At 37.2% G+C, this 24391-nt stretch overlaps 1 protein-coding gene across 1 annotated transcript; it reads right to left on the reverse strand.

The window, feature by feature from the left end:
* Nucleotides 1-531: 531 nt before the first annotated feature.
* On the reverse strand, nt 532-24293 carry ppk28 (pickpocket 28). Its single transcript, XM_073976086.1, has 9 exons — nt 24101-24293; nt 23881-24034; nt 8718-8918; nt 8553-8661; nt 8342-8493; nt 8066-8270; nt 1183-1771; nt 987-1129; nt 532-925 (listed from the first exon to the last, which is right to left on the reverse strand). Exons 1-9 carry the CDS (start codon nt 24171-24173, stop codon nt 749-751), a joined length of 1803 nt encoding a protein of 600 aa, XP_073832187.1. The 5' UTR covers nt 24174-24293; the 3' UTR covers nt 532-748.
* Nucleotides 24294-24391: the final 98 nt, after the last annotated feature.

Here is a 24391-nt window from a genome sequence, read left to right on the forward strand (position 1 = left end):
CCGAAATGTTGTGTGGGAGGTAACCGAAGGAGTTTACCGATTGAGTCCATATTGGAACCTCATTTAAGTCTGGTAAAAATTTCACGATGTGCAAAGTATGGACCAAATCGGTTACTCCCTTCAAGAGTTAATGTGCGCACAAATTTGCCGAACATTTTCGAACTTTTGTGGGGGAGGTACCGGAAGGAGTGGGCCGATATAGTCCATCTTCGAACTTGAACTAAGTTTGGACAAAATATTACGAAAGCCAAATTTTGGACCGAATCGATTCGTCCGTTCGAGAGTTATCGTGCGCTCCAGCCAGACAGACAGACAGACGGACGGACATGGCTAACTCAACTCAAAATTGTCTGAAACGGATTTCATTCAAACATACTTGGGGTCTAAAACCACTATTTCGATGAGGCACATATTGCCCGTATGAAAGTGCGTATACCCTCGTTAGTATAAATGCTGAGGGTATAATAAAGGCTATAAATTAAGACTTAAACTGTGGGATGATAGAGTACCGGCTACACAAACGAAATCCTATTTTACCCAAAAATTATTTGTGACCTTTTTTAGGGACTTCCGATGACAACAACAAGCAGATTTACTTTCCAAAGAGAATTTTAAAAGTTCAATTACAAAACTTTCAAAAGTAGGTGAAATCAAAACATGTAGGGGCTACCTCTTATAGAAACAGGCCATAAATGTGTATAAACAATATAATATTAATAATGTTTTAAAGGAGATTTCATCAAAATTATTATTCAATATAGGGATAAACTTGACTATCATCTGCTGGTAAATTTCTTGGCTTTGCAAACATATTTCGTAAATTCTTGCGATATTTTCGATGAGTTTTGCGAACACGTTTTACCCAGGTTTTCTTTTTTAAATCGGTGGCGGATATTTCCATGTTATACGAATCTTTGGTGATCCACTGTAAAAAATAATCGACTTTAAACAAAGCTCCAGGAAATAATTAAAAGCGGTATATATACCTTTATTTCACTTTGTCTGCGTTTCTTTTCCAACTCCACTGCACGGGAAGCACAATATGGTCTCACGGTGATATAATAAAATATTTCAATTATGGAAAATATGCTAAAACCCATAAAGAGACCCAATAGACCACCCGTGTTGGCTGAAAAGAACGATTCATACAATAAATGACGGACATATTTTGTTAATTCTTACACAAAAATTCTGTAAATCCAAACATTTCCGATTTTGTGGTGCCACGAAAGGTATTCGATATGTAATAGAAGTGCATAATCGACAAATCATTAATTTTCGTATCAGCATTAAAAATACCCGGAGGAAAATCATCTGAAGTACGAAAATCACCCAAAACCATGGCGGATGATGTTAAAGTTGTTCGATAATTCAGCTCAAAACAACCCGGCATGCAATAATCACATGAAGCACTTTTATTTGATGATTCAATTTCCGATTGCACCTGGGTTGTACAACGATTATCATTTGGTCCACAAATCGATATATTTGGATCGATTCGAGGTAAATAATACAAAACACATGAACATTTTTTCATTAGAATTTTTGCTTCACATTCTAGTTCACAATTTTTCCTTGAATAGGTTCGATAATAGACCAAATCGCCTTCATCGGAAAACAAACAACGACGTACATTTTGCTTAATGCTTCTTATACTAGCGACAGCATCCTGATAGATGGGTTCTATGGGTATGCGAGCTTCACGACCAGCTGTCATTAGAAAACCGTAATTGCTAATTTTTGGTAACTCAGCGGGATTGTGTATGAGGACCTGAAAATTGGAAAAAAATGCACAGAAATCGAATTTCGTTATTTCGGCGATTACACTGAAAGAAAAAAGGCTTCGTTGCATCAACAAACATTTTCCTTAATGTAATGAAACTATTTCATAGTACTAATATCAAAAAGTTTCATTAGTACTATGAAATAGTTTCATTACATTAAGGAATATGTTATTGATGCAACGAAGCCTTCTTTCTTTCAGTGTAATGGCCGAAATAACGGGATTCTTTTGCATTAATGAAACTGTTTTTTAGCAAAAATGAAAAACTTTTATTACTTTATGATAGTCCTTCATTGCAGTTAGGAAAAATGTTAGAACAAATTGCACAGAGATCGAAAATAAAAGAATCCCCTTATTTCGTCCATTACACTGAAAGAAAGAAGGCTTCATTGCATCAATAACATATTCCTTAATGTAATGGAATTATTTCATAGTACGAATGAAACTTTTTGATAGCATTAATGAAACTGTTTCTTAGCAATAATGAAAAACTTTTATTACTTTATGATAGTGCTTCATTGCAGTTATGAAAAATGTTCATCGCATTAATGAATATATTCATTAATTTTATTTTAATGAAACTCGATGGTATATTTTAAAACCGTAGAAACTCGTTAATTCGTTCATTACACTGAAAGAAAAAGTCTTCATTGCGTCAATGTAACTTTCATTAATGTAATGAAACTGATCCTTAACAATAATTAAAAACATTCATTACCTTAATGATAGTGTTTCAATGCAGTTTTCGCTGATTTCAAATCTATGACAAATATCATTTATATAACTTACTTAGGGGTAGTTTACACTATATGTAAATGTCATATGACATGAAATTTTCCATCATTATATAGTCGCTAATATGTGCAATATGGGGGATTTTCCTTACGCAATTTACTTTGTGCGTCCACACCAGCAAAAATGTAATAAAACAAGTAAAAAAGTATCAGTCAGCTTTGCCGACAGAGATATACCCTCAGCCTGTGTATATTGAAACAATTTTTTCCAAAAAACGTATGTATTTAGCGGGTTTTAAAAATGTTGGTGTATGAACCGACAAAAATGTTAATTAGGATTAAAGATCAAAAGTTTTGCGGAGGAGATACTTAAAGGAATGGATCGACATTGGCCATTATGGAAGTGGATCTCCAGCCATTACTTATGGTGCCATAGGGGGTTTTTGCACCCTTCGTGCTGTTTGCTCAAGAAGTATGGACTTGCTCATGAACAAATTTTACCATCGTAATTGAGGCAGCGAATGCAAGTTGCTTCAACAAAAATCAAAGTGATTCGAGAGCAGGTCTTAAAGTGAATTTATCCAAAAATGAAGGAGTGGACAAATATAGTCCATATTCAAACCTGACCTATATCTGGTAGATATATCAGGATGTGTAAAGTGTGGATCAAATCGGTGTCTCCCATCAAGAGTTATCGTGCGCACAATTTTTCCGAACATTTTCGAACTTTTGTGGGGGAGGTACCTGAAGGAGTCGACCGATATGGCTATTTTCTAAGGAAGTGTGGACTTGCCCCTGATGAATCTTGTACCGTCGTATGGAGGGGCAGTGAATACAAGTTGCTGAAATCAAAGCGATTCGAGAGCAGGTCCTAAACTGAACTTTTCCCAAATTTTGTGTGGGAGGTACCCGAAGGAGTGGACCGATACAACCCATCTTCGAACTTAAACTAAGTTTGGACAAAATATTGCGAAAACCAAATTTTGGATCGAATCGGTTGATCCGTTCGAAAGTTATCGTGCGCTCCAGCCAGCCAGACAGACGGACGGACATTGCTCAATCGACTCCAAATTGTCTGAAACACATTTCGTCCAAACATACTTGGGGTCTAAAACCATTATTTCGATGAGGCACATTTTGCCCGTATGAAAGTGTATATACCCTCGTTAGCATAAATGCTGAGGGTATAATTACGTCTCCACATTGCCTGCGTGGGTAGATATGGAATGTTTTTATTTCGTGTCATATGACATTGATAGATAGTGTAAACTACCTCTTACTTAGCCCATTACAGAACATTTGTTCCATAGACCGAACTAAGAAAAGATCTCCAATTCTCTCTGTTTAGTGTGTCCCTTTCTGGAATACCGCGCCTTGTCATCTCTTCATCCATCTATTCCTTGGCCTGCCAAGTCTGCGTGCACCGCCATGTGGCTCGAATTTATACGCCTTTTTAGAGGGTTCATCATCGCTCATTCTTATTATATGGCCTAGCCAACGCAATCGCTGCATCTCGATACGTTTAATTATATTGATGTCGTTGTATAGCAGATACAGCTCGTGGTTCATACGACGCACACTGGTCCAAACCATTGATCTAGCGGCGCGAAAGTCAAAAAATCAAAGTATAAAATTGCGAAATGTTTTCCATTGTATCGATTACAGACACTCTGCTGACTAAAAATTTGTTTTTACTTGTTTGTGCATCAGATTTTAACAAAATTGTTGCTAAAAAACTGATTTCATATTTGTTTAATTGTTAAATAAATTCGTAATAAAACTAAACAAAGTTTATTTTTATTGATAAAGGAGAGTGTAAATTAAATTTAAAAAAAATGGTTGGAGCCTGAAGTTACGCGGTTTTATAGAAATAAATTTTCAAAAATTATTATTTTTTTATGTTTTTAGGTCAATATACTTTTGCTGAATGGAGCGTAACTACAAAGGTCCTCTAAGGTCCAGTCCAATTTTGGTTTTACTAATTAATTTGGACTTCCTAGATTCCGAATGACCCCAATTTAGCTGCAAATCTTGCTGATAAATTGTCTTGAAAAATAGCCTAAATCCTCAAAATAGCCAAAATCTGTCGGTACAATTTTTGGTGGAGAATGTTTGTGTTCACTGGGAACCTCAAATACCAAATGACACCTAATTTGGCCGGAAAATGTACATAGCTTTAAACCCCCAAAATACTGAAAATCGGGAGGTAACATAAAAGGGGCCTATACAAACGTGGACCCATATTGTTACACAAACATCCCATAAGGGACAAGGGAGACTTCTCTCATATCAATGAGTGCACCCCGATTCATATTAGCTCAATGATATGGGACCTACAGTTTATCGCCGAGACCGAACGGCGTGTCTAAGACACCACTTTTGTAGAGAAGTTTTACATGGCCGAAATACTCAGGAAATGTCGCCAACATTACTGAGGGGTATTTTGCCACCGTTGAAAAGTGTTTTGATATTGCCGGGCCGGGGAATCGAACCCACGACCTAATGTGTGCAAGGCGGGTGTGCATACCATTGCACCACGGTGGCACCCGTGGACATATGTCCACAATTTTTGGTGGAAAGGTTTAGTAACCACTATAAACCCCAAGTACCAAATTACAACTAATTTGGAAGGAAATGGTGGCTTAAATCCTCAAAATACCGAATATCAGGAGGTACCGTTATATGAGGGCTATACCAAAATTTTAGCTGATGTTGTTCATATTTAGTCCATTATTACCCACGGACACATACTACGTTTGTGCAAAATTTCAGAAAGATATCTCCATTCGTTTCCACGTTATTAATTTCGCGCCGCTAGATCAGTGATTTGGACCGCTGTGCGACGTCGATATTCACCGTCAACGAAGATTGGTCCATAGATCCTTCGAAGAATTTTTCTCTCAAACACGCCAAGCACTGCTTTATCTGTTTGCGCAAGTACCCAGGTTTCGGAACCATACATCAGCACAGGTAGTATCAGTGTTTTGTTATTTATTTCTGTTTGACGAGTTGTGGCTTTGTTTTTGAATTGCTTACTTAAGCCAAAGTAGCATCTGTTGGCCAATACAATTCTTCTTATTTCACAACCGATGTCGTTTGTTGTGTTTACGGTGGAGCCGAGGTATACGAAGTCTTTTACTACCTCAAAATTATAGGAACCAACTTCAACAGTTGGTCCGAGCTCAATGGACGCATTGCGCGTCGACACCATCAACTTGGTCTTCTCGTAGTTTACCGCCAGACCCACTTTAGCAGATTCTCCTTCGACCTTCATAAAGGTATCGGTTACTTATTTTACTGAACGTCCCATGATGTCTATATTATCAGCATAAGCAAGTAACATGTGGCTATCGTTGTAGATTGTGCACTTTCTTTGACGTTTGTCCTCGTATAACCTTTTCTAGCAGGATGTTGAAAAGATCACACGAAAAGCTGTATCCTTGCCTGAAACATCTTTTGGTACAATGCTCTTCGGAGAGGTTCTGTCCTCTTTTAACTGAAGATCTTGTGTCTGTTAGAGTCATTTTACAAAGCCGAATGAGCTTTGCGGGGATACCAAATTCAGACATAGCTTGGAATACCTTTGAACGTAGCGGGCTGTCGAAGGCTGCTTTATAATCGACAAAAAGGTGGTAGGTGTCGATCTGCATCTCTTGGGTCTTCTCCAGAATTTGCCGCAGGGTAAATATCTGGTCAATAGTGGACTTGCCAGGTATAAAGCCGCATTGTTTGATCCAATTATTTCGTTGACCATGGGCTTTAGTCGTTCGCACAATATCCCCGACACTATCTTGTAGGCAATAGGGAGAAGACTTATGCCCCTATAGTTGGAGCATACAGTCTTATCTCCTTTCTTGTGGACGGGACATAGGATGCTCAGGTTCCAATCTTCGGGTACGCGTTCTTCTTACCAGATGGTGCTAATTAGCTGATGCATACACCATCGGCTCCTGCTGCTTTATTATTCTTCAGCCGGTTGATTGCTGTTTTTACCTCATCTTGGCCGGGCGGTATACATTCTATACCATCTTCTGGGATTAGATCTGTGGTACCTTCGTCGACTTTGCTACTATTGGATACCAAAAGTTTGGAAAAATGCTCTTTCCATATCCTTAGCACACTATCTGTATCAGTTACCAGATTACCTTGCTGGTAACTACAGGAGGATGTGCCAGTTCCAAAGCCATCAGTTTGATGTTTCACTCTTTGGTAGAATTTTCGGACTTCATTCTGTCTCCTGTACATCTCGATTTGTTCACACTCCCGCTTTTCCATCTTTCTCTTTTTCCTGCGGAAAAGACGTTTCTCCTCTCTCCTTTTCTCCCGATACCTCTCACGTGCGGTACGCGTTGCTACTGATTGTTAAGTAGCCATATATGCAGCATTTTTCTCTTCGGTAGCAGCACGACACTCCATGGATTCCTTGGTGGAGGTCTCTGGTATCCAAGTACTGATTTTGCGGCTGTTTGCATGGAGTGGGCAATGTTTTGCCATTGCGCTGATATGTTATCGGGACGAGGAGTGCTTTGATTAAGCAGTTGGGCCAGTTGAGTGGAATATGCTGTGGGTATCGAGATTCTTAAATCTGGTACTGCTAACTACCATGTTTCTTGCAGCTGGAAAGTCTATCAGCCTCATACCATTGCCAGGTGTTTCACTGTGGAGACTGAATTTCCCGACTGTTGGGCCAAAGATATTCTCCTTTCCAATTTTGGCATTAAAATCGCCTAGAATAATTTTAATGTCATGGGCAGGGCAACGGTCATAAGTTTCTTCTAAGCGCTCGTAAAATATATCTTTGGTCTGTTCGTCCTTGTCTTCAGTGGGAGCATGAGCGCAAATAAAGCTGATGTTGAAGAATTTTGATTTTATTCGAATTGAAGCAAGTCTTTCATTCACTGTGGTGAAGCTGGGGACCAGATGTTTTAACCTCCGACCAACTACAAATCCGCAACCAAACTCATGCTTTACGTCATGGCAGCTATAATTCACTGCGTGACCTTTAGGAGTTATTGTGACGCCTTTCCCAATCCATCGTATTTCCTGTATGGCAGTATTGTCGGCCTTGTACTTTTCAAGTACATCTGCCAATGCGTAAACTGCACCTTCTCTATAAAGAGTGCGAACATTCCAGGTGCAGATTCGCAGATCATGGTCCTTAAAACGTTTGCGGGGTTCGTCAACCTTGGAGGGGTTTGTTTTTCTTTTCTTTCGTTTTTTCATAGTAGGCTGTTTTTTCTAGGGGATGCTTACTAACCCGACGCCCAAACCCAAGTTTTTAACGTTCTTATGCGTGAACGCGCGGCACATGTTAGCTCAATACCTTTAACGAGTGTTAAAGGCAGCTCCCCAGGTGACACCACGGGAGGTCAATGTCCACTTGAGATGAAAGAGGGACGGTCAGGACCGATCCTTGATATCTTCCATCCCCTACGACACCCATATTCTAAAGTCTATTCAGTGGAATATTTCGAATAATACTTCTTCTTTAACATAATTTTTTATAGAAATTACATTCTATTGAGATCTTCATATCACAACCACTTACCTTAAATCCAACGCATTTTGTTTTACTGCAATAATACTCATCGGATGATACATTCAACACAACTGTCAGACCCATTCTGCTTCCTGTACCACCTGATACGCGGGGATAGAAATGCGAAGGCAAATCACTTGGATAACCTTTTTCCGGGGTCCAATCAATTGGTACATAATGATTTTCTGAAGCCGGCATCAGGGAGTTTTCTTCGCTGCAATTAATTATTGAAATGTAGTTTTCAAAGCCGTAGTAGTAAATTCCCTATCTATTGAACGTACTTACCTAGAATTTAACAATAAAAATTTCGAATCCAATGCATTAAATGTACAGCATAATCCATCGTCTGTCAACACCGTATTGAATATATTCGAACAATTTTCAACACGTGAACCAAAACTACAAAACAATAACATGCGATCACAGGGCTGAGCTACCTATAAATAATTTCTTATTATTAGAATAAACACATAATAATTAATGCACTCAACTTTACCTCTATTAAAATAGCTTTAAAATATTTCCAAAATCCCAAATATGTCATCACCACATCATTTGCATCTTGATCGCATAAACTCATTAACAATGAAAAATTGGAACTTCCCCTGATAAATAATATTATTTTCAAAATCATACAAACAAAAAGAATCAATGACCATACCTTGGAATATTTCTCACTTTACTTCTTTGTGCTTGATTTAAATTACAAATGGTTATAGCCGGAAATGGTACTTCAGTGCTCAGGGTTTGCTTCGAACTAGTCGCTATTATAATGGGAGTTGCAGACCACTTAACATAAACATTGGATATAAAGAATCCCGAAACAAAAACAACACAAATGAAAGCCAATCCAAAGAAAACTCTGAAAAAAAAACAAATAACGTTTATAAATCAAAATTTAACAAGTAAAAAGTTTGCTTTCTATTATAAAAATACCAATGTCCGCAATATAACATGGAAAAGTTTGTTGACCACTAATTTTAGATATTTTATTCAGATAAAAACTTGAAAATACCTTAAACCGTATGGTAAGGTTATATGGGCCATACCACAACGTGGGTCTAAGTCCGCAATTTTTTTTATGGAAATTTTTTTATTGTCATGCTTATGTGCATTTTCCCGTAATATTTTGCATTGCAACTGCGTGGAGCTGACTAAAGAAAATATTTATAATGTTGACTTGAATTATTAATAATAGTGTACAGAACATATGTGCAAAAATATAGAGGAATATACATTGGAATATAAAAGTTACAGAGATTTTTTTAAAAATAAAATTTTTAACGATCTGTTCCATATCCAAACTTATGACACAAATGTGTACACCATATGGAATAAAGTGACAAAATTTTTTTTCCATATTTACCTTAATAAATTAAAAACTTCTAAATCGAAAATTAAAGTTTTGATTTTTGAAATGTGTTTTTAAACTATTAAGTTTTTTGATTGCTTAAGCTGGAGTATTCCCCCAATGGCTTAACTTCATTTATTACCCTCTATTACAGAGAGTAATGTTTTTCAAAACGAAAATTGCAAAATTTTACTGATCGCTACCAATATCATGATATCATGAATTATCAATTGGCTTTTCAGCTTTTTGAAATGATTTGTAGCAAAAAATCGAACTCTTTAAGTGTCTAGTATTCTCAAATAAATGAGAATAACACTCACTTTTCGGCTTTTCCTAAAAACATTACTCTCTGTAATAGAGGGTAATAAATGAAGTTAAGCCATTGGCGGAATACTCCAGCTTAAGCAATCAAATGAGATTGAATCTTCAACAATAAACAAAGCAAACAAAAAACAGAGAATGGCACGCGCAAATGGAATTTGTAATAAATTCTAAGAACAACCACTCACAGGCAACTGTGATGATGTTTTTCAACTTACAGAAGTCGATGAGTTCTTAGTTGATACGTGCTGATAGTTGTTTGCAAATATTTTGGTTCTGATGTTTTTGGAAAAGCCGAAAAGTGAGTGTGATTCTCATTTATTTGAGAATACTAGACACTTAAAGTGTTCGGTTTTTCGCTAAAAAAGGCATCATTTCAAAAAGCTGAAAAGCCAATTGATAATTCCCTTCGCCGGTATGAAATCATGATATTGGTTGCGATCAGTAAAATTTTGCAACACTGTCAGTTCGTTTTAAAAAACATTAATCTCTGTAATAGAGGGTAATAAATGAAGTTAAGCCATTGGGGGAATACTCCAGCTTAAGCAATCAAATGAGATTGAATCTTCAACAATAAACAAAACAAACAAAAAATAGCGAATGGCACGCGCAAAGGGAACAAATTCCAAAAACAACCACTCACAGGCAACTGTGATGATGTTTTTCAACTTACAGAACTCGATAAGTTCTTAGTTGATACGTGCTGATAGTTGTTTATTAAGTTTTTTTTAATATTAATTTTATTACTATCTGGAGCAGATATAAGAAAGCCGACCAAAAATTCAGGAAGATCATACCGGAAAACCCTAGAAACCACCTGTATCTCAAAAAGTCAAAAATGGCGTATGTAACACTTAAGCACGACACTGACAATATGACATTAAACTTTGCTCGAAAATGTGGATAAAAAACAGGAGAAGTTTATTGACCACTGCGAACTTTAAATGCCAAATTACCGCCAATTTAACCCGAAAATGTAGATGATAAAATAAATAATACCTGAAATCGGGCAGTACCGTTATATAGGGACTATTTCAAAACGTGGACCTATATCTAAAATTTTTGTTGAAGAAGTTTACTATTAAAATATTTTATATATTTGGGGCTCTCTATTAACCAACCAGGTACCATCACTTTGAATGGGGTTAACAAGATTTAATTTTCTGCTCCCAATGTACTGCCGGCCAGAAACTTCAGGACCTTGTTACCAGATAATATGGATTTTGTTTTGTAGTAATTAGTGGTCGAAATTGTTAACCCTTAAAATTAACGTAGGAAAAATCATTACCACTAGAAGTTGAAAAATAAGCTAACAGTTTTATTTTTAGAGAAGTTAAGGTGGATTTTTATTCTGAATTCCAAAACCCAGCATATTTATACCCTCAGCATTTATGCTAACGAGGGTATATACATATATCAGCAAAAATGTCTAAAATCGTCTTTTCCATTTCAAAAAAATCAAAAAAAAAATTTGGTACTACATCTATGATTTTTGGTACATAGATTAAGAAAAAAATCGTCATTCCAAATCTGTTATCGTTACCAACTTTGATCGTTGCGCGCAAAAGATATGACCGTTTTAATTATGCTAATTAGAAAAAATTCTAAAAAAATCGCGGCTTAATATAGTAAGCTGTTATATCCAACTATCGTTAACTGAATTCGCACCCTTTGAGAATACGCAAAAAAAAATTCAAAAAGTTTCAATGGATTCGCGAAAAATTAAATTTGTTAAATAATTTCACGTATTTACAAACATATTTTTGAAACAATAGCGCTTATACTTACAAAAAAATATATAAAAAAATTATAGCAGCATTCAGACATTGTGACGAATAAAATGAAACCTAAGTCGTGAAGTTTGGAGCTATAGTATTCGTGTTATTTGCAAAAATACAATGAAAATATGACGAAAAAAGTAAAAATTATGTTATTCTAATTTTATTTTTTTATGGTTTTATAGGAAAGGTTGAAGAAAAAATGATTGAGTTCTTCGTCATTTTCGTCCAAATTTCACGCAATAATGAAGATATTCCGTTGCAACAACTTTTTCACTTATAGTTTTCCTATTGGCGAATATTTTTAGATCATTATATTAAATCACAAGGAATTCCAATTGTGGCATAACATTAAAATAATGTTATATTAAATATTACAACATTTGAAACGCATAGAAACCGCGTAATAGTGGAAATCTCAATATGCGCATCCGATTTTCCAAAACTGCGAATCAATACCTCTTATTTGATATACACTTTGTGAAATTCCATTTGGCGACCACGATGTAGCATCAGTTGCATGTTAGGGTGCAAAAAACAGTAAAATGCCCATAATTTCCACGAAGTACATTTGCATTTTATGCGCATCCGATTTCAATGATCACCATTAAAAAATACATCATCCTATGTCATTTCAATGCGATCCATCAAGAACCGTGGATGTAGCATCGCACTCAGTTTTTAGAAAAAATCTATTATATCTCCGGATTCGCGAACGTTTTTTCAATATCTGTTTTCGCACATTTTAAATATGCGTTTCGCTCTATTTATCTAAGTAGTAATAACACATCTAAAACGCGTCTAAATACGCGATATTTTCAAAAATATTTTTTGCAGATTTTCGAAATTTGAGGGGTATCATATCCGCCGATCTAGTGGATGGATTTAGACGCGCAAAGGCTTGTTAGATTCAGAAGGTAAAAAAACTAAATTCACGCGGGTTTCCACTGAAATCGAATGGCATTTGTGAATTCCGAATCCAAAAAACTGGTTTTTTAGAAAAATTTACGCACAAAAATTTCGACTTTAAGCTGAGATTGTTGTGAACCTTTGAAGGCTACACGCCCGTGTTATACATCAAAAAATGCGTAATCGCGAGTAATACAATCTCATAATCAGTTTTTAAACGAGTACAGTTGCGCGTCTCGATTAGAGCAAAAATTCAAAAAACCCAATTTTTCAGTCTTCAAAATGTCAGCATCCGTTTGAGATTGATACGGTGGTTATATTAAAAAATCATACATTAGAAACTTCATCTCTGAAGTGCATTCTTTAACTTCTTCTTTGAACATTATACTCTACATTGTATTGTAAAGCCACTAATTGAAAATTGACTTAAAAAAACTCGTTTCCTTCAACGATTTATTCCTATTTTTTTTACATTAATATGACCACAGCTTCCGCTCAAATTATAATTTTAAGAAATCCATCGGTGAATCGTGCTAAAACAGTTTATTTTACCTAAGTGCGTTCAAAAGTTATGGTATATTACAACAATTCGCGAGATACAATACCCAATACCTCAGTTTCAACAGAAGTAAATTTTCTACAAAAAGGCCGATATACACTTCCATACGGGCAAAATGTGCCTCATAAAAATAATGGTTTTAGACCCCAAGTATGTTTGGACGAAATCCGTTTCAGCCAATTTGGAGTTGATTTAGCCATGTCCGTCCGTCTGTCTGTCTGACGTCTATCTGCCAGTCTGTCTGGCTGGATCACACGATAACTCTCGAACGGATCAACCGATTCGCTCCAAAATTTGTCTTTCGTAATAATTTGTCCAAATTTAGTTTAATTTTGAAGATGGGTTATATCGGTCCACTGCTTGCGGTACCTCCCCCACAAAAACTCGAAAATGTAAGTAAAATTTGTGCGCTTGATAATTTTGAAGGGACTAACAGATTTGGTCTACTCAATCGGTCCACTCCTTCGGGTACCTCCCACACAAAATTTGGGAAAAGTTCTCAAATCACTTTAATTTTCGTTGTAGCAAATTGTATTCACTGCCCCCTATACGACGGTACAAGTTTCTCAGAAAATAGCCTGAAAGTTGCAAAAAAAACCCTATGACACTGTGTATAGTGGTTGGAGCGCTAGATAACTCTCGAACGGATCTACCGATCCGGTCCATAAATTGGCCTTCGTAATATTTTGTCCAAACTTAGTTTAAGTTCGAAGATAAGCCATATTAGTCCACTCCTTCAGGTACCTCCCCCACAAGGGTTCAAAAATGTTCGGAAAAATTGTTCTCACGATGACTCTTGTAGAAACTGGCCGATTTGGTCCATACTATACACATCCTAATATATCTACCAGATATAGATCAAGATCGAATATGGACTATATTTGTCCACTCCTTCGGGTTCCTCCCACACAAAATTTCGGATAAGTTCACTTCAAAACCTGCTCTCGAAACACTTTGATTTTTGTTGAAGCAACTTACAGTGGCTGTCTCAGGAGCAAGTCCATACTTCTTGAGAAGACTACCCGAAAGGCGTAAAACCTCCTATGGCACCATTAGTAGTGGCTGGAGGGCACGATAATTCTCGAACTGATCAACCGAGTTGGTCCAAAAAAGATCTACTTCCAAAATGGAGTATGTCGATCCATTCCTTCAGTTACTTCCTCCGCATTATTAGGGCCACAATATCTGAAACCTCCTTAATACATAATTATTGGGGAAAGGATTTTGGTCGATGAAGGTTTGAACTCGTACAGGCTGAGGGTATACCTCTGTCGGCATTTTATTTTGCCCTCTGCTTGATTTCATCATGCGAACTTCTGACTTGTAGCCGAACACACTACACACTGTGCTACGTGTACGAATATTAAGGGTTGTTTAAACGTTTACATGTGCTAGGGTATGTAGTCGGACACACACACACACACACTGTGCCATCGTACTCATTACTCAATAAGTACAATGGAAGATGTTGCGAATGTCATCAATAACGCTAAATGATTCAAAACATTGGACTCTGATGGAATCTCCATGGTAATCCTGAAACAGCTGGATGTGACGTGAGTCGAGTTTCACACTAAAGTTCTCAACCTTATGTCATCGTTCCCGAAGTCTGGAAAGTGGACAGTGTGGTCCAGCAACTGAAGCCTGTATTCCGCTACCACCAGACGGCATTGAGATCGTAAGGTAAGCGTATGATTGTACAATTTTGGTATCAGGTACCTTGTGTCATTTGTGGAAGCCGTAGTTCTAGCGGTTTGGGTCGGTTTGTTCAACTGTAACAAAAATGATAGAATAAGAGAAAAATTTTGATTTCGGGGAGGACGTGCAAAGCACTGCCTTCGGGAGTTTTGAACTTTTATGGGGGAGTGGGCCGATATGACCCATCTTCGAACATTAACCAGTTTGGTGAATTATAACTAGTGCCAAATTTTGTACCTAATCGGTTGATCCGTTCGAAAGTCTCATGCACTACATATGGTGCCATAGAGGGTTTTAACAACTTTTGGACTATTTTCTCAGGAAGTATAGACTTGCCATTAAAAAAAAACTTGTACCGTCGTAATGGGGGCAGCGAATACAAGTAGTTGCAAAATCAAAGAGACTCGAGAGCAAGCCCATACTTGCTGGAATCATTTATTCAAAAACGTACATGAATATTGTACCTACTTACTTAGCTGGCCCGTTACAGAACATTTGTTATATAGGCCGAACTAAGAAGAGATCTCCATTCCTCTCTATTTGTTGCTTCGCACTCTGGAATACCGCGCCTTTTCATCTCATCATCCACTTGTTTGCGCCATCTATTCCTTGGCCTGCCAATTCTGCGTACACCGCCAAGCGGTCCGTATTTATACGCCTTTTTAGCGGGTTCATCATCGCTCATTCTTATTATATGGCCTAGCCAACGCAATCGCTGCATCTCGATACGTTTAACAATATTGATGTCGTTGTATATCTGATACAGCTCTTGGTTCATGCGACGTCGATATTCACCGTCAACGCAGATTGGTCCGTAGATCTTTCGAATAATTTTTCTCTCAAACACAGGCTTCGGAGCCATACATCAGCACGGGTAGTATCAGTGTTTTGTAGAGCGTTATTTTTGTTTGACGAGATGTGGCCTTGTTTTTAAACTGCTTACTTAAACCAAAGTAGCATCTGTTCGCCAATACAATTCTTCTTTTTATTTCACAACTGATGTTCGTTTGTTGTGTGTTACGGAGGTGTCGAGGTAGACGAAATCTTTTACTACCTCAATATTATAGGAGCCAACTTCCACAGTCGGTCCGAGCTAATTGGACGCATTGCGCGTCGACACCATAAACTTGGTCTTCTCACCGTTTACCGCCAGACCCACTTTAGCAGATTCTCCTTCGACCTTTATAAAGGTATCAGTTACTTCTTTTACTGATCGGCCCATGATGTCTATATCATCAGCATAAGCAAGTAACATGTGACTATTGGTGTAGATTGTGCCACTTCTTTTGACGTTTGCCTCTCGTATAACCCTTTCTAGCAAGATGTTGAAGAGGTCACACGAAAGGCTGTCTCCTTGTCTGAAACCTCTTTTGGTACCAAACTCTTCGGAGATGTTCTTTCCTATTTTAACTGAGGACCTCGTGTCAGTTAAAGTCATTTTACAAAGCCGGATAATCTTTGCGGGGATACCAAATTCAGACATGGCTTGGAATACCTTTGAACGTAGCGGGCTGTCGAAGGCTGCTTTATAATCGACAAAAAGGTGGTAGGTATCGATCTGCATCTCTTGGGTCTTCTCCAGGATTTGCCGCAGGGTACATATCTGGTCAATGGTGGACTTGCCAGGTCTAAAGCCGCATTGGTATGGTCCAATTATCTCGTTGACCATAGGCTTTAGTCGTTCGCACAACATCCCTGACACGATCTCGGCTGGTAAGCCATCGGCCCCTGCTGCCTTATTATTCTTCAGCCGATTTATTACTGTCTTTACCTCATCTTGGCTGGGCGGTATACATTCAATACCATCTTCTGGGACTGGGACTGTGGTATCTTCGTCGTCTTCGCTGCCATTGGATACCAACAGATTTGAAATCTGTATCAGTTACAAAATTACCTTGCTGGTCTCTACAGGAGGATGTGCCTGTACAAAAGCCATCAGTTTGATGCTTGACTCTTTGGTAGAATTTTCGGACTTCATTCTGGCTCCTGTACATCTCGATTTTTTCACACTCCCGCTTTTCCATCTCTCTCTTTTTCCTGCGGAAAAGACGTTTTTCCTCTCTCCTTTTCTCCCTGTATATCTCTCGTGCGCTACGCGTTGCTACGGATTGTTAAGTAGCCCTATATGCCGCATTTTTCTCTTCGGTGGCAGCACGACACTCCTGATCATACCATGGATTCCTAGGTGGAGGTCCCTGGTATCCAAGTACGGATTTTGCGGCTGTTTGCATGGAGTGGGCAATGCTTTGCCATTGCGCTTATATGTTATCGGGATGAGGAGTGCTTTGATTAAGCAATTGGGCTAGTTGAGTGGAATATGCTGTGGCTATCTGTTGTGATTGCAGCATACCGATGTCTAACTTTCGTGTTGTGTCTGTTCGTACTTTGTTTGCTACGTTTAAGCGGGTGCGTACCTTTGCTGCAACAAGGTAGTGGTCCGAATCAATGTTTGCGCCTCGGAACGATCGTACATCCAACACGCCCGATGAATGTCTTCCATCTATCACAACATGATCAATTTGGTTTCTTGTTTTCTGATCTGGAGACAGTCAGGTGCCCTTATGAATATCGAGATGATTAAATCTGGTACTGCTAACTACCATGTTTTTTGCAGCTGCAAAGTCTATCAGCCTCATACCATTAACAGATGTTTCACTGTGGAGACTGAATTTCCCGACTGTTGGGCCAAAGATATTCTCCTTTCCAATTTTGGCATTAAAATCGCCTAGAATGATTTTAATGTCATGGGCAGGGCAACGGTCATATGTTTCTTCTAAGCGCTCGTAAAATATATCTTTGGTCTGTTCGTACTTTTCTTCAGTGGTAGCATGAGCGCAAATAAAGCTGATGTTGAGGAATTTAGCTTTTATTCAAATTGCAGTAAGTCTTTCATTCACTGGGGTGAAGCTGGATGTTATAGTCTCCGACTAACTACGAATCCACAACCAAACTCATGCTATACGTCATGGCAGCTATAATACAGTGCGTCACCTTAAGGTGTTGTTGTGACGCCTTTCCCAATCCATCGTATTTCCTGTATGGCAGTAATATCGGCTTTGTAGTTTCCAAGTACGTCTGCCAATGCGAAGACTGCACCTTCTCTATAAAGAGTGCGAACATTCCAGGTGCAGATTCGCAGATCATGGTCCTTAAAACGTTTGCGGGGTTCGTCAACTTTAGAGGGGTTTGTTTTTCTTTTCTTTCGTTTTTTCATAGTAGGCTGTTTTTTCTAGGGGAGGGTTACTAACCCGACGCCCAAACCCAAGTTTTTAACGTTCTTATGGGTGAACCCGCGGCACATGTTAGCTCACTACCTTTAACGGGTGTTAAAGGCAGTTCCCCAGGTGACACCACGCGGAGGTCAGTGTCCACTTGGGATCAAAGAGGGACCAAGATAAATCCTGGGCTTTGCCATGTTAAAACCGGTCAGGACCGTTGCTTGGTATCTTCCATCCCCTACGCCACCCACATGAATACAGTACAGAATGTCTATATTGGAAAACATCATCGGATGCCTCCCTCACAAATGTTCAATATTTTGGCTTAATTGCAGTTTAAGAGCTTTTCAAAAATCTTTTGCAATTTTTACTGAAAGTAATTCTTGAGGTCCTTTTGCTGCAGTTTTTTTTCGTGGGCATGTTCATGGCGCCTGACAAAATAGTCCAAAAGCTTATAAAGTCCACAGTGACCAACTAAAGCGCCTGATGGGCACGAAAACTATCGAAAGGAGTGATTGGCGCATCCTGATATTTCTCTCGCACTCAAATCAAGTACGAGTGTATATTGGTGCAACTCTTTCGGGTATATCCCACCGAAAATGAAATGTCTTATACCCTAGACAGACGGCAGGGTTAATTTGCATTAAGGACTGTATTTAATTTTACCCTGACAGACGACAGTTTCTGCATTTACGAAACAACTGATTGCTGGTAAACAACTGTTTTGTTGTTTTTTGCAATGTAAATTGTGTCTCAGAGCATGAATATGCTCTCCCTCTTACATGAATATGGACACTCTTCTACAGTATTGCCATATTGAAATACCTAAATTCAGTTTGATTTTGTGCATTGAGAATGTGGAGAATGAACGAATTAATTTGAATTAAGGCAGTTAATGCAAACTAACGCTGCCGTCAGTCTAGGGTATTAACAGTTTTTAAATTTGTATAATAATTTTTTGCGGCTCCTGTTACGACAGTATAATTGTTACCGGGGATAATTCCATACTGACTGACTGTAAAACTCTACGGCCACCAACTAAGAATCTTAAAGGGATTCCTCGATTTGGTCCAATATTTGCACATCATAACCTTTTTTCCAAACTTACATTAAATACGAAGTTGGACTATATACAATAGCGATCATCTGAATAGGTTTGATTTTTTTCTTTTTATATGTTAAGGTATCTTCTGATGTGTTCGTATTACAGATCCATACTATTTAGTTTTTGAGAGTCCTATACTATGCCAACATTCCCAAGAAAAAACTTGACGGTGTTGCCATATTTTCGGAAAATATCCCAATTATAATAAAAAATGTTCAAAAAAGTGCCCAATTTTTGCGATCATCAGAATAGGTTTGAATCAAATAAAATTGAAAAATTGTACTACACATGCAAATATTGCGCTGTATTTTGGTTTAGTTTAGTAAAATGGAACATTCTCATAAATCCTACAACAAATTTGATCCGCTTTATTTGCAACGTGAGTTCGATTCTCAACATGGAAAAGTTAGCAAGAACTTTCAGATAAAATCAAGAAATATTCCAACAAAAACGTTTTATAAACTTGCTTTAAATGACTTTTTGATTTCGTTAGATCTCTTCTGAGCTTCGAAAATTGTCTGAAAGCAAATACCAAGTGTAGCCATATTATTAAGATCGATAAATTAGAAAGGCCAGTGAAAATATTTGGTATTATAGTTCAAGTTTCATTTTTTAACTATCCTTGCAGTACAAATTTAAGTATTATCATGCTCACAAATCCACCATAGGTGACCACATGTATCATAAATGCTCGAAAATTGGTCTGGAAGAATGTTTCTTCGACGACAATAAAGTAGAAAATTGTAATTCAAATTTAACTCAAAGGGGCATGATATCGCCGACTTTTATAGTGCAGTATAACCTCAGTAGTCCATTCTTTTGTACTTATTCGTGTTTGTTACAGTGTTTTATTTAACTTGCTTTGGTGTGTGTTTAGTTCAAATCTGGTAACTCATTTTTAACACGGTTGAAGTTGACCAATCGAACTAAATCTTTGCACACTTTTCAGATTTGGATGACAATACATGAATATGAAATCAAAGCCAATATTGGTCCATTTTTACACTGTTTTACAGTTTTTTATCTAATTTGCTTCTGGTAACTGGTAACTCATTTTTCACATAGTTGTAGTTGACCAATCGAACTAAAACTTTGTACACTTTTCAGATTTGGATGACAATACATGAATATGAAACCAAAACCAATATGGGTCCATTTTTTCCTGTACCTCCCATCCAGCGGTACCTCTCGATTTAAGGTATTTTATCGTCATTTTAAGCCCGTATTGACTGTTTTTTGACAATTAGGGTTTCCAATGGTACAGAAACGTACCCATTAAAAATGATGGACATAGGTCCAGGTTTTGGTATAGCCCCCATATAGCGGTACCACCCGATTTCAAGTGTTTTTGTCTTAATTTTTGGACCGAAATGGCTGTAACTTTGATTTCGAGTTTCAGTGTTCTATTTTTAAATGCACTAAAAACTAGAAAACAAGTATACAATTAAAAAAATTAAGTAACAGTGTTTTATTTATAAATACACTTAAAAGTAGAAAATAATTTTTCATGATGGAATCTCTCAAATAAAACGCTTGCCGTTCAATATTGTCACAATTTTTAATTCAAATGCAAGCGTTTTATTTGAGAGATTCTATCATGAAATTATTCTCGGAGTCGACTCCGGAGTCGAAACAAAAATGGCTCGACTCCCAAACGTTGGTAGACACTTAAAAGGTTTGCCGTAAAGTAAGTTGAGTTTTTGTGAAATTGATTGTAAAGGATCTCTATCCTTCCCGCTCTCTACCAAACAATCAATATATTTTACGGCAAACTTTGTACTTCTAAGAGAAACGACATCATTTGTCAGACCAGGTGACACGATGGTTATGTCTGTGACATAATTCTGGAAGGGGCGTCCTCATTGGCCGTGCAAAACGTAGAGCTCTATCCCAAAAACTCAATTTACTTTACCGAAAAATTTGTACATATGACTACTGACATAGCTCTGTGAAAAACTGGTTTAATGAATTCAATCGTAGTGAACGCTTGCTCAGCGAAGAAAGTAGTAAGGGTGGTCCAAAAACTGCCGTTGTGACAGAAAACATTGAAGCCATGAGTAAACTGATAATGCAAGATCGCCATGATAGAGGCATACTTGGACATTTCCTTCACCGGCTTACATTCCATACTGCATGAAATCCTGGTCGAAAAAAAGGTTTCTTATCGATGGATTCCGTACCGATTGGTGCAAGAAATTTAAAAAAATACACCGCTGTATAAGCCTTGTATGATGCATATGATACGACTGATTTCATTTCAACAGCGACAATATTTGGTTAAATTTCTGCCTAGGTTTCTCGGATTTCATTGTATTCACATGTATTTGTAAAACAAATCAAAAATAGAGGACATAGAGTACATATGATGAAAATAGAGGACAAATAGAGTACGTTGAAAAAATAGAGTACGGACACCTAAAATAGAGTACTGTCCTCTATAATAGAGTACGGTTGGTCACCGTACGTATAGGCATACACTTAAGCCAGAGTAAGTCTGTTGTGCGCTCTAATTTCGGAAGCCTAAAGGAGGATAATTTTGTTTTGTTTAATTTATTAGAAACTAAATTTGTCAGTTTAGAAATTCTGTACCATTGACGTAATCTCTTAAGTTTTTGAACTAGCTTGCCCTAATTTGCCTGAGTTCTTGTATTATATTATTTCCCAGAAATTGACTTCTTAACGTCGCGAAGGCTGGGCTTGTAGCCCTAGGTGTCCTTAAGGATAGCTGTCAGTCTACTAATGTCTTTCTTATGGGTTCCCCCATAGGCCTTTTGTGTTTTTTCCTCTCTCTTCTGTGTTCCAGAGGGATATATGGGCATTTTTTGCCCATAGCTTTAACTCTAGACGCGCCGCACAGTGTTGCCGCGTGGACAAAAATCAAAAAATGTGATGTTAACTTTTACATATGTTTATGTTTTTGTCTTACAGTAAACACATTCGATACAAGGAATCTGAAAGAATTTTGTCGATATGTGCATCCATAATGAAGTTATAGCTCTTTAAATATGAAAAATATTTCCCATGTAATCTAAGGCGATAATCATATGAAAATTAGACGACATTTAAAATAACATTTTCTGAAAAATTTGTTGATAATACTAAAAGTTTTATATAGGGATTTCATGAGTGGGCTATAAATATAACGTTTTAGTACAAAAAGTTGACATTAACTGCACATGGGCAATGTACCGTTATCAAGGAATCAAAATTTAAATTTGACAAAAACAATTCAAAATTCTTAATATTTAGTAGAGCAGATCTTTTGATCGCCACCTATTGCCACCTTGGATCCTGTTTTCCGTTAATTGGACATCTCTGAGATATATCAGTTCAGATTTTATATAGCCCCCATATAAATATATCTTTCCCGATGTTTCTACAACTTGTTCAATTTTGATCGAATAGCCTTAAAATTTAGTATGTGTTTTTTCTTAAGCCCCTGAGTAGCTACACCGATTTTTACAACAATCGGTTCACATTTAGATATATCCCTTATATATATATATCTTTCCCCGATTTTGCTATAATTCGCTCAATTTTTGATGAATAGCCTTCAAATTTAACGTGGGATTCCTCAGGCCCCTGTTCAGTTTACCGTTGACCTGGGTTGATGAATGCTTGCAAAATTACTTTTGAGGGCACAGGCCTAAGAAAATATCCCATGTTAAATTTGAAGGTTATTTTTCAAAAATTGACCGATTTTTAGTAAAATCGGTGAAAGATATATATAGAGGCTATATCCAAATCTGCACCGATTTTTGCGAAATCAAGTCAAAATCGGTAAAACTGAACAGGGGCCTGGGGAAACGTCCCATGTTAAGTTTGAACACTATTCATCAAAAATTGAGCAATTTATCGCAAAATCGGGGGAAGATATATATGAGCTATATCCAAACCTGAACCGATTTTTACGAAAATCGGAGAAACTACTCAGGAGCCTAGGAAAATATCACATATTAAATTTGAAGGCTATTCAATTCAAATTGACCAAGTTATAGCAAAATCGGGGAAAGATATATATGGGGGCTACATCCAAATCTGAACCGATATGGACCAAAGTTGATATTTTTCATTCCTGTGCCCTCAACCTAAGTCAACGCCTTCTATTTTTGTCAACATTTGTATGGAAGCGGCAACACTGTGTGCCGCTTTTAAAGGATTCGCGTTGTCTAGGCTTATCTTATTATTTGTTATGAAGCAAAATATGTTGGCGCACATACGACTTTGGTTTGATGCGTTTCAACAATGAAGACATTCTGAGCTTTAAAATATTCCCAATTGCGTCACCAAAATTGGTGAAATGCTTGTGATGTTGAAAAAGACGCTGGGATATCACAAATTTCCTATTTATGGAATTTTATTTCCATGTGAGATATTTCTGCTTCTGTTGGGTATATCCAAAGAGAGAGCGCTTGATAATTAAACTAAACCATCAGAGTAAATTTTTGTAAAATATCAGAGTTATTGCAAAAGGCGCTAAGGTCTCTCAATTTTAATATTTTGAAATTTTTACTTTAATGACAAATACTTCGGCTTATATTTGGTGCATTAAATGTAAAATGCTAATCAAGAAGACCAGCAAAGCTTTCAACCAGTACCAAGATTTCAATCAGTACAGTAGTCAAATATAAAGTTAAATATAAATTATTATGGTTCACTTCGCCATAAGTCATTTGGTATAAAAGCCAGATAGGTAAAAAGTTTAGTATCTCCCTAAAAGAAATGTTTTCGGGTGAATAGCGTCTGCAGTGAATAGTTTATAGTCGGCACCGTCCCGACTATAGCCCTTGCTCACTTGTTTTTTTTTTTTCATTATATCGCAAGCTAAACATTAATATATATTAATTTTAATTGCTAAACATTAATATTGATATATGTAGCTTACCTTTCTGATATTGTAATTTTATCCTCAGCAATGTATTTTAATCCATGTAACGTTGTATTTGCCAAATAATCTTTGATGTTCTTCTTCACAGCTACTTTAGTGCAAATATTATCCTCATCATCACTGGAATAACTTGGCGGTGGTTGGTCATAATCTTAAAAATTACCAAGAATCACAAAACACACAAAATCAACAAAAAACAATAAAAACTCAAACATACTTATAATTTTGCTTTCATTCAACATTTTATTGTTATATTTGGACAAATTACTGTCCTTAACTGACCAATCCATTATCACTTAAAGAAAACTTCAACCGAAACACTTTGGCGAATAAAATAACTTTTCCACTTTCTACCACTCCTTCAGATCTAAACGATTTAACGGACACAACGTTAATTACTTTTATGATTTGGTCGCATGGATGAACCGCCGTTTATATACTTGCAATGATTTTGATTTGCCACTTGTGATAAGTTTTAAAAAAGTTTTTCAAGTAAATAAAAAAATTG

Source organism: Musca autumnalis, unplaced genomic scaffold, assembly GCF_047663935.1.
Source record: "Musca autumnalis isolate F117 unplaced genomic scaffold, ASM4766393v1 scaffold_3, whole genome shotgun sequence".
NCBI lineage: Eukaryota > Metazoa > Arthropoda > Insecta > Diptera > Muscidae > Musca > Musca autumnalis.

What these genes read in the sequence shown, in the direction of transcription:
- ppk28 (XM_073976086.1), bottom strand. Translation starts at nt 24,173, where the DNA reads ATGGATTGGTCAGTTAAGGACAGTAATTTGTCCAAATATAACAATAAA. An exon ending in TTAAAGCTATTTTAATAGAG is followed by an intron (nt 8,494 to 8,552) that starts GTAAAGTTGAGT and finishes AATTATTTATAG; the next exon opens with GTAGCTCAGCCCTGTGATCG. An exon ending in CAAAATGCGTTGGATTTAAG is followed by an intron (nt 1,772 to 8,065) that starts GTAAGTGGTTGT and finishes TCCAATTTTCAG; the next exon opens with GTCCTCATACACAATCCCGC.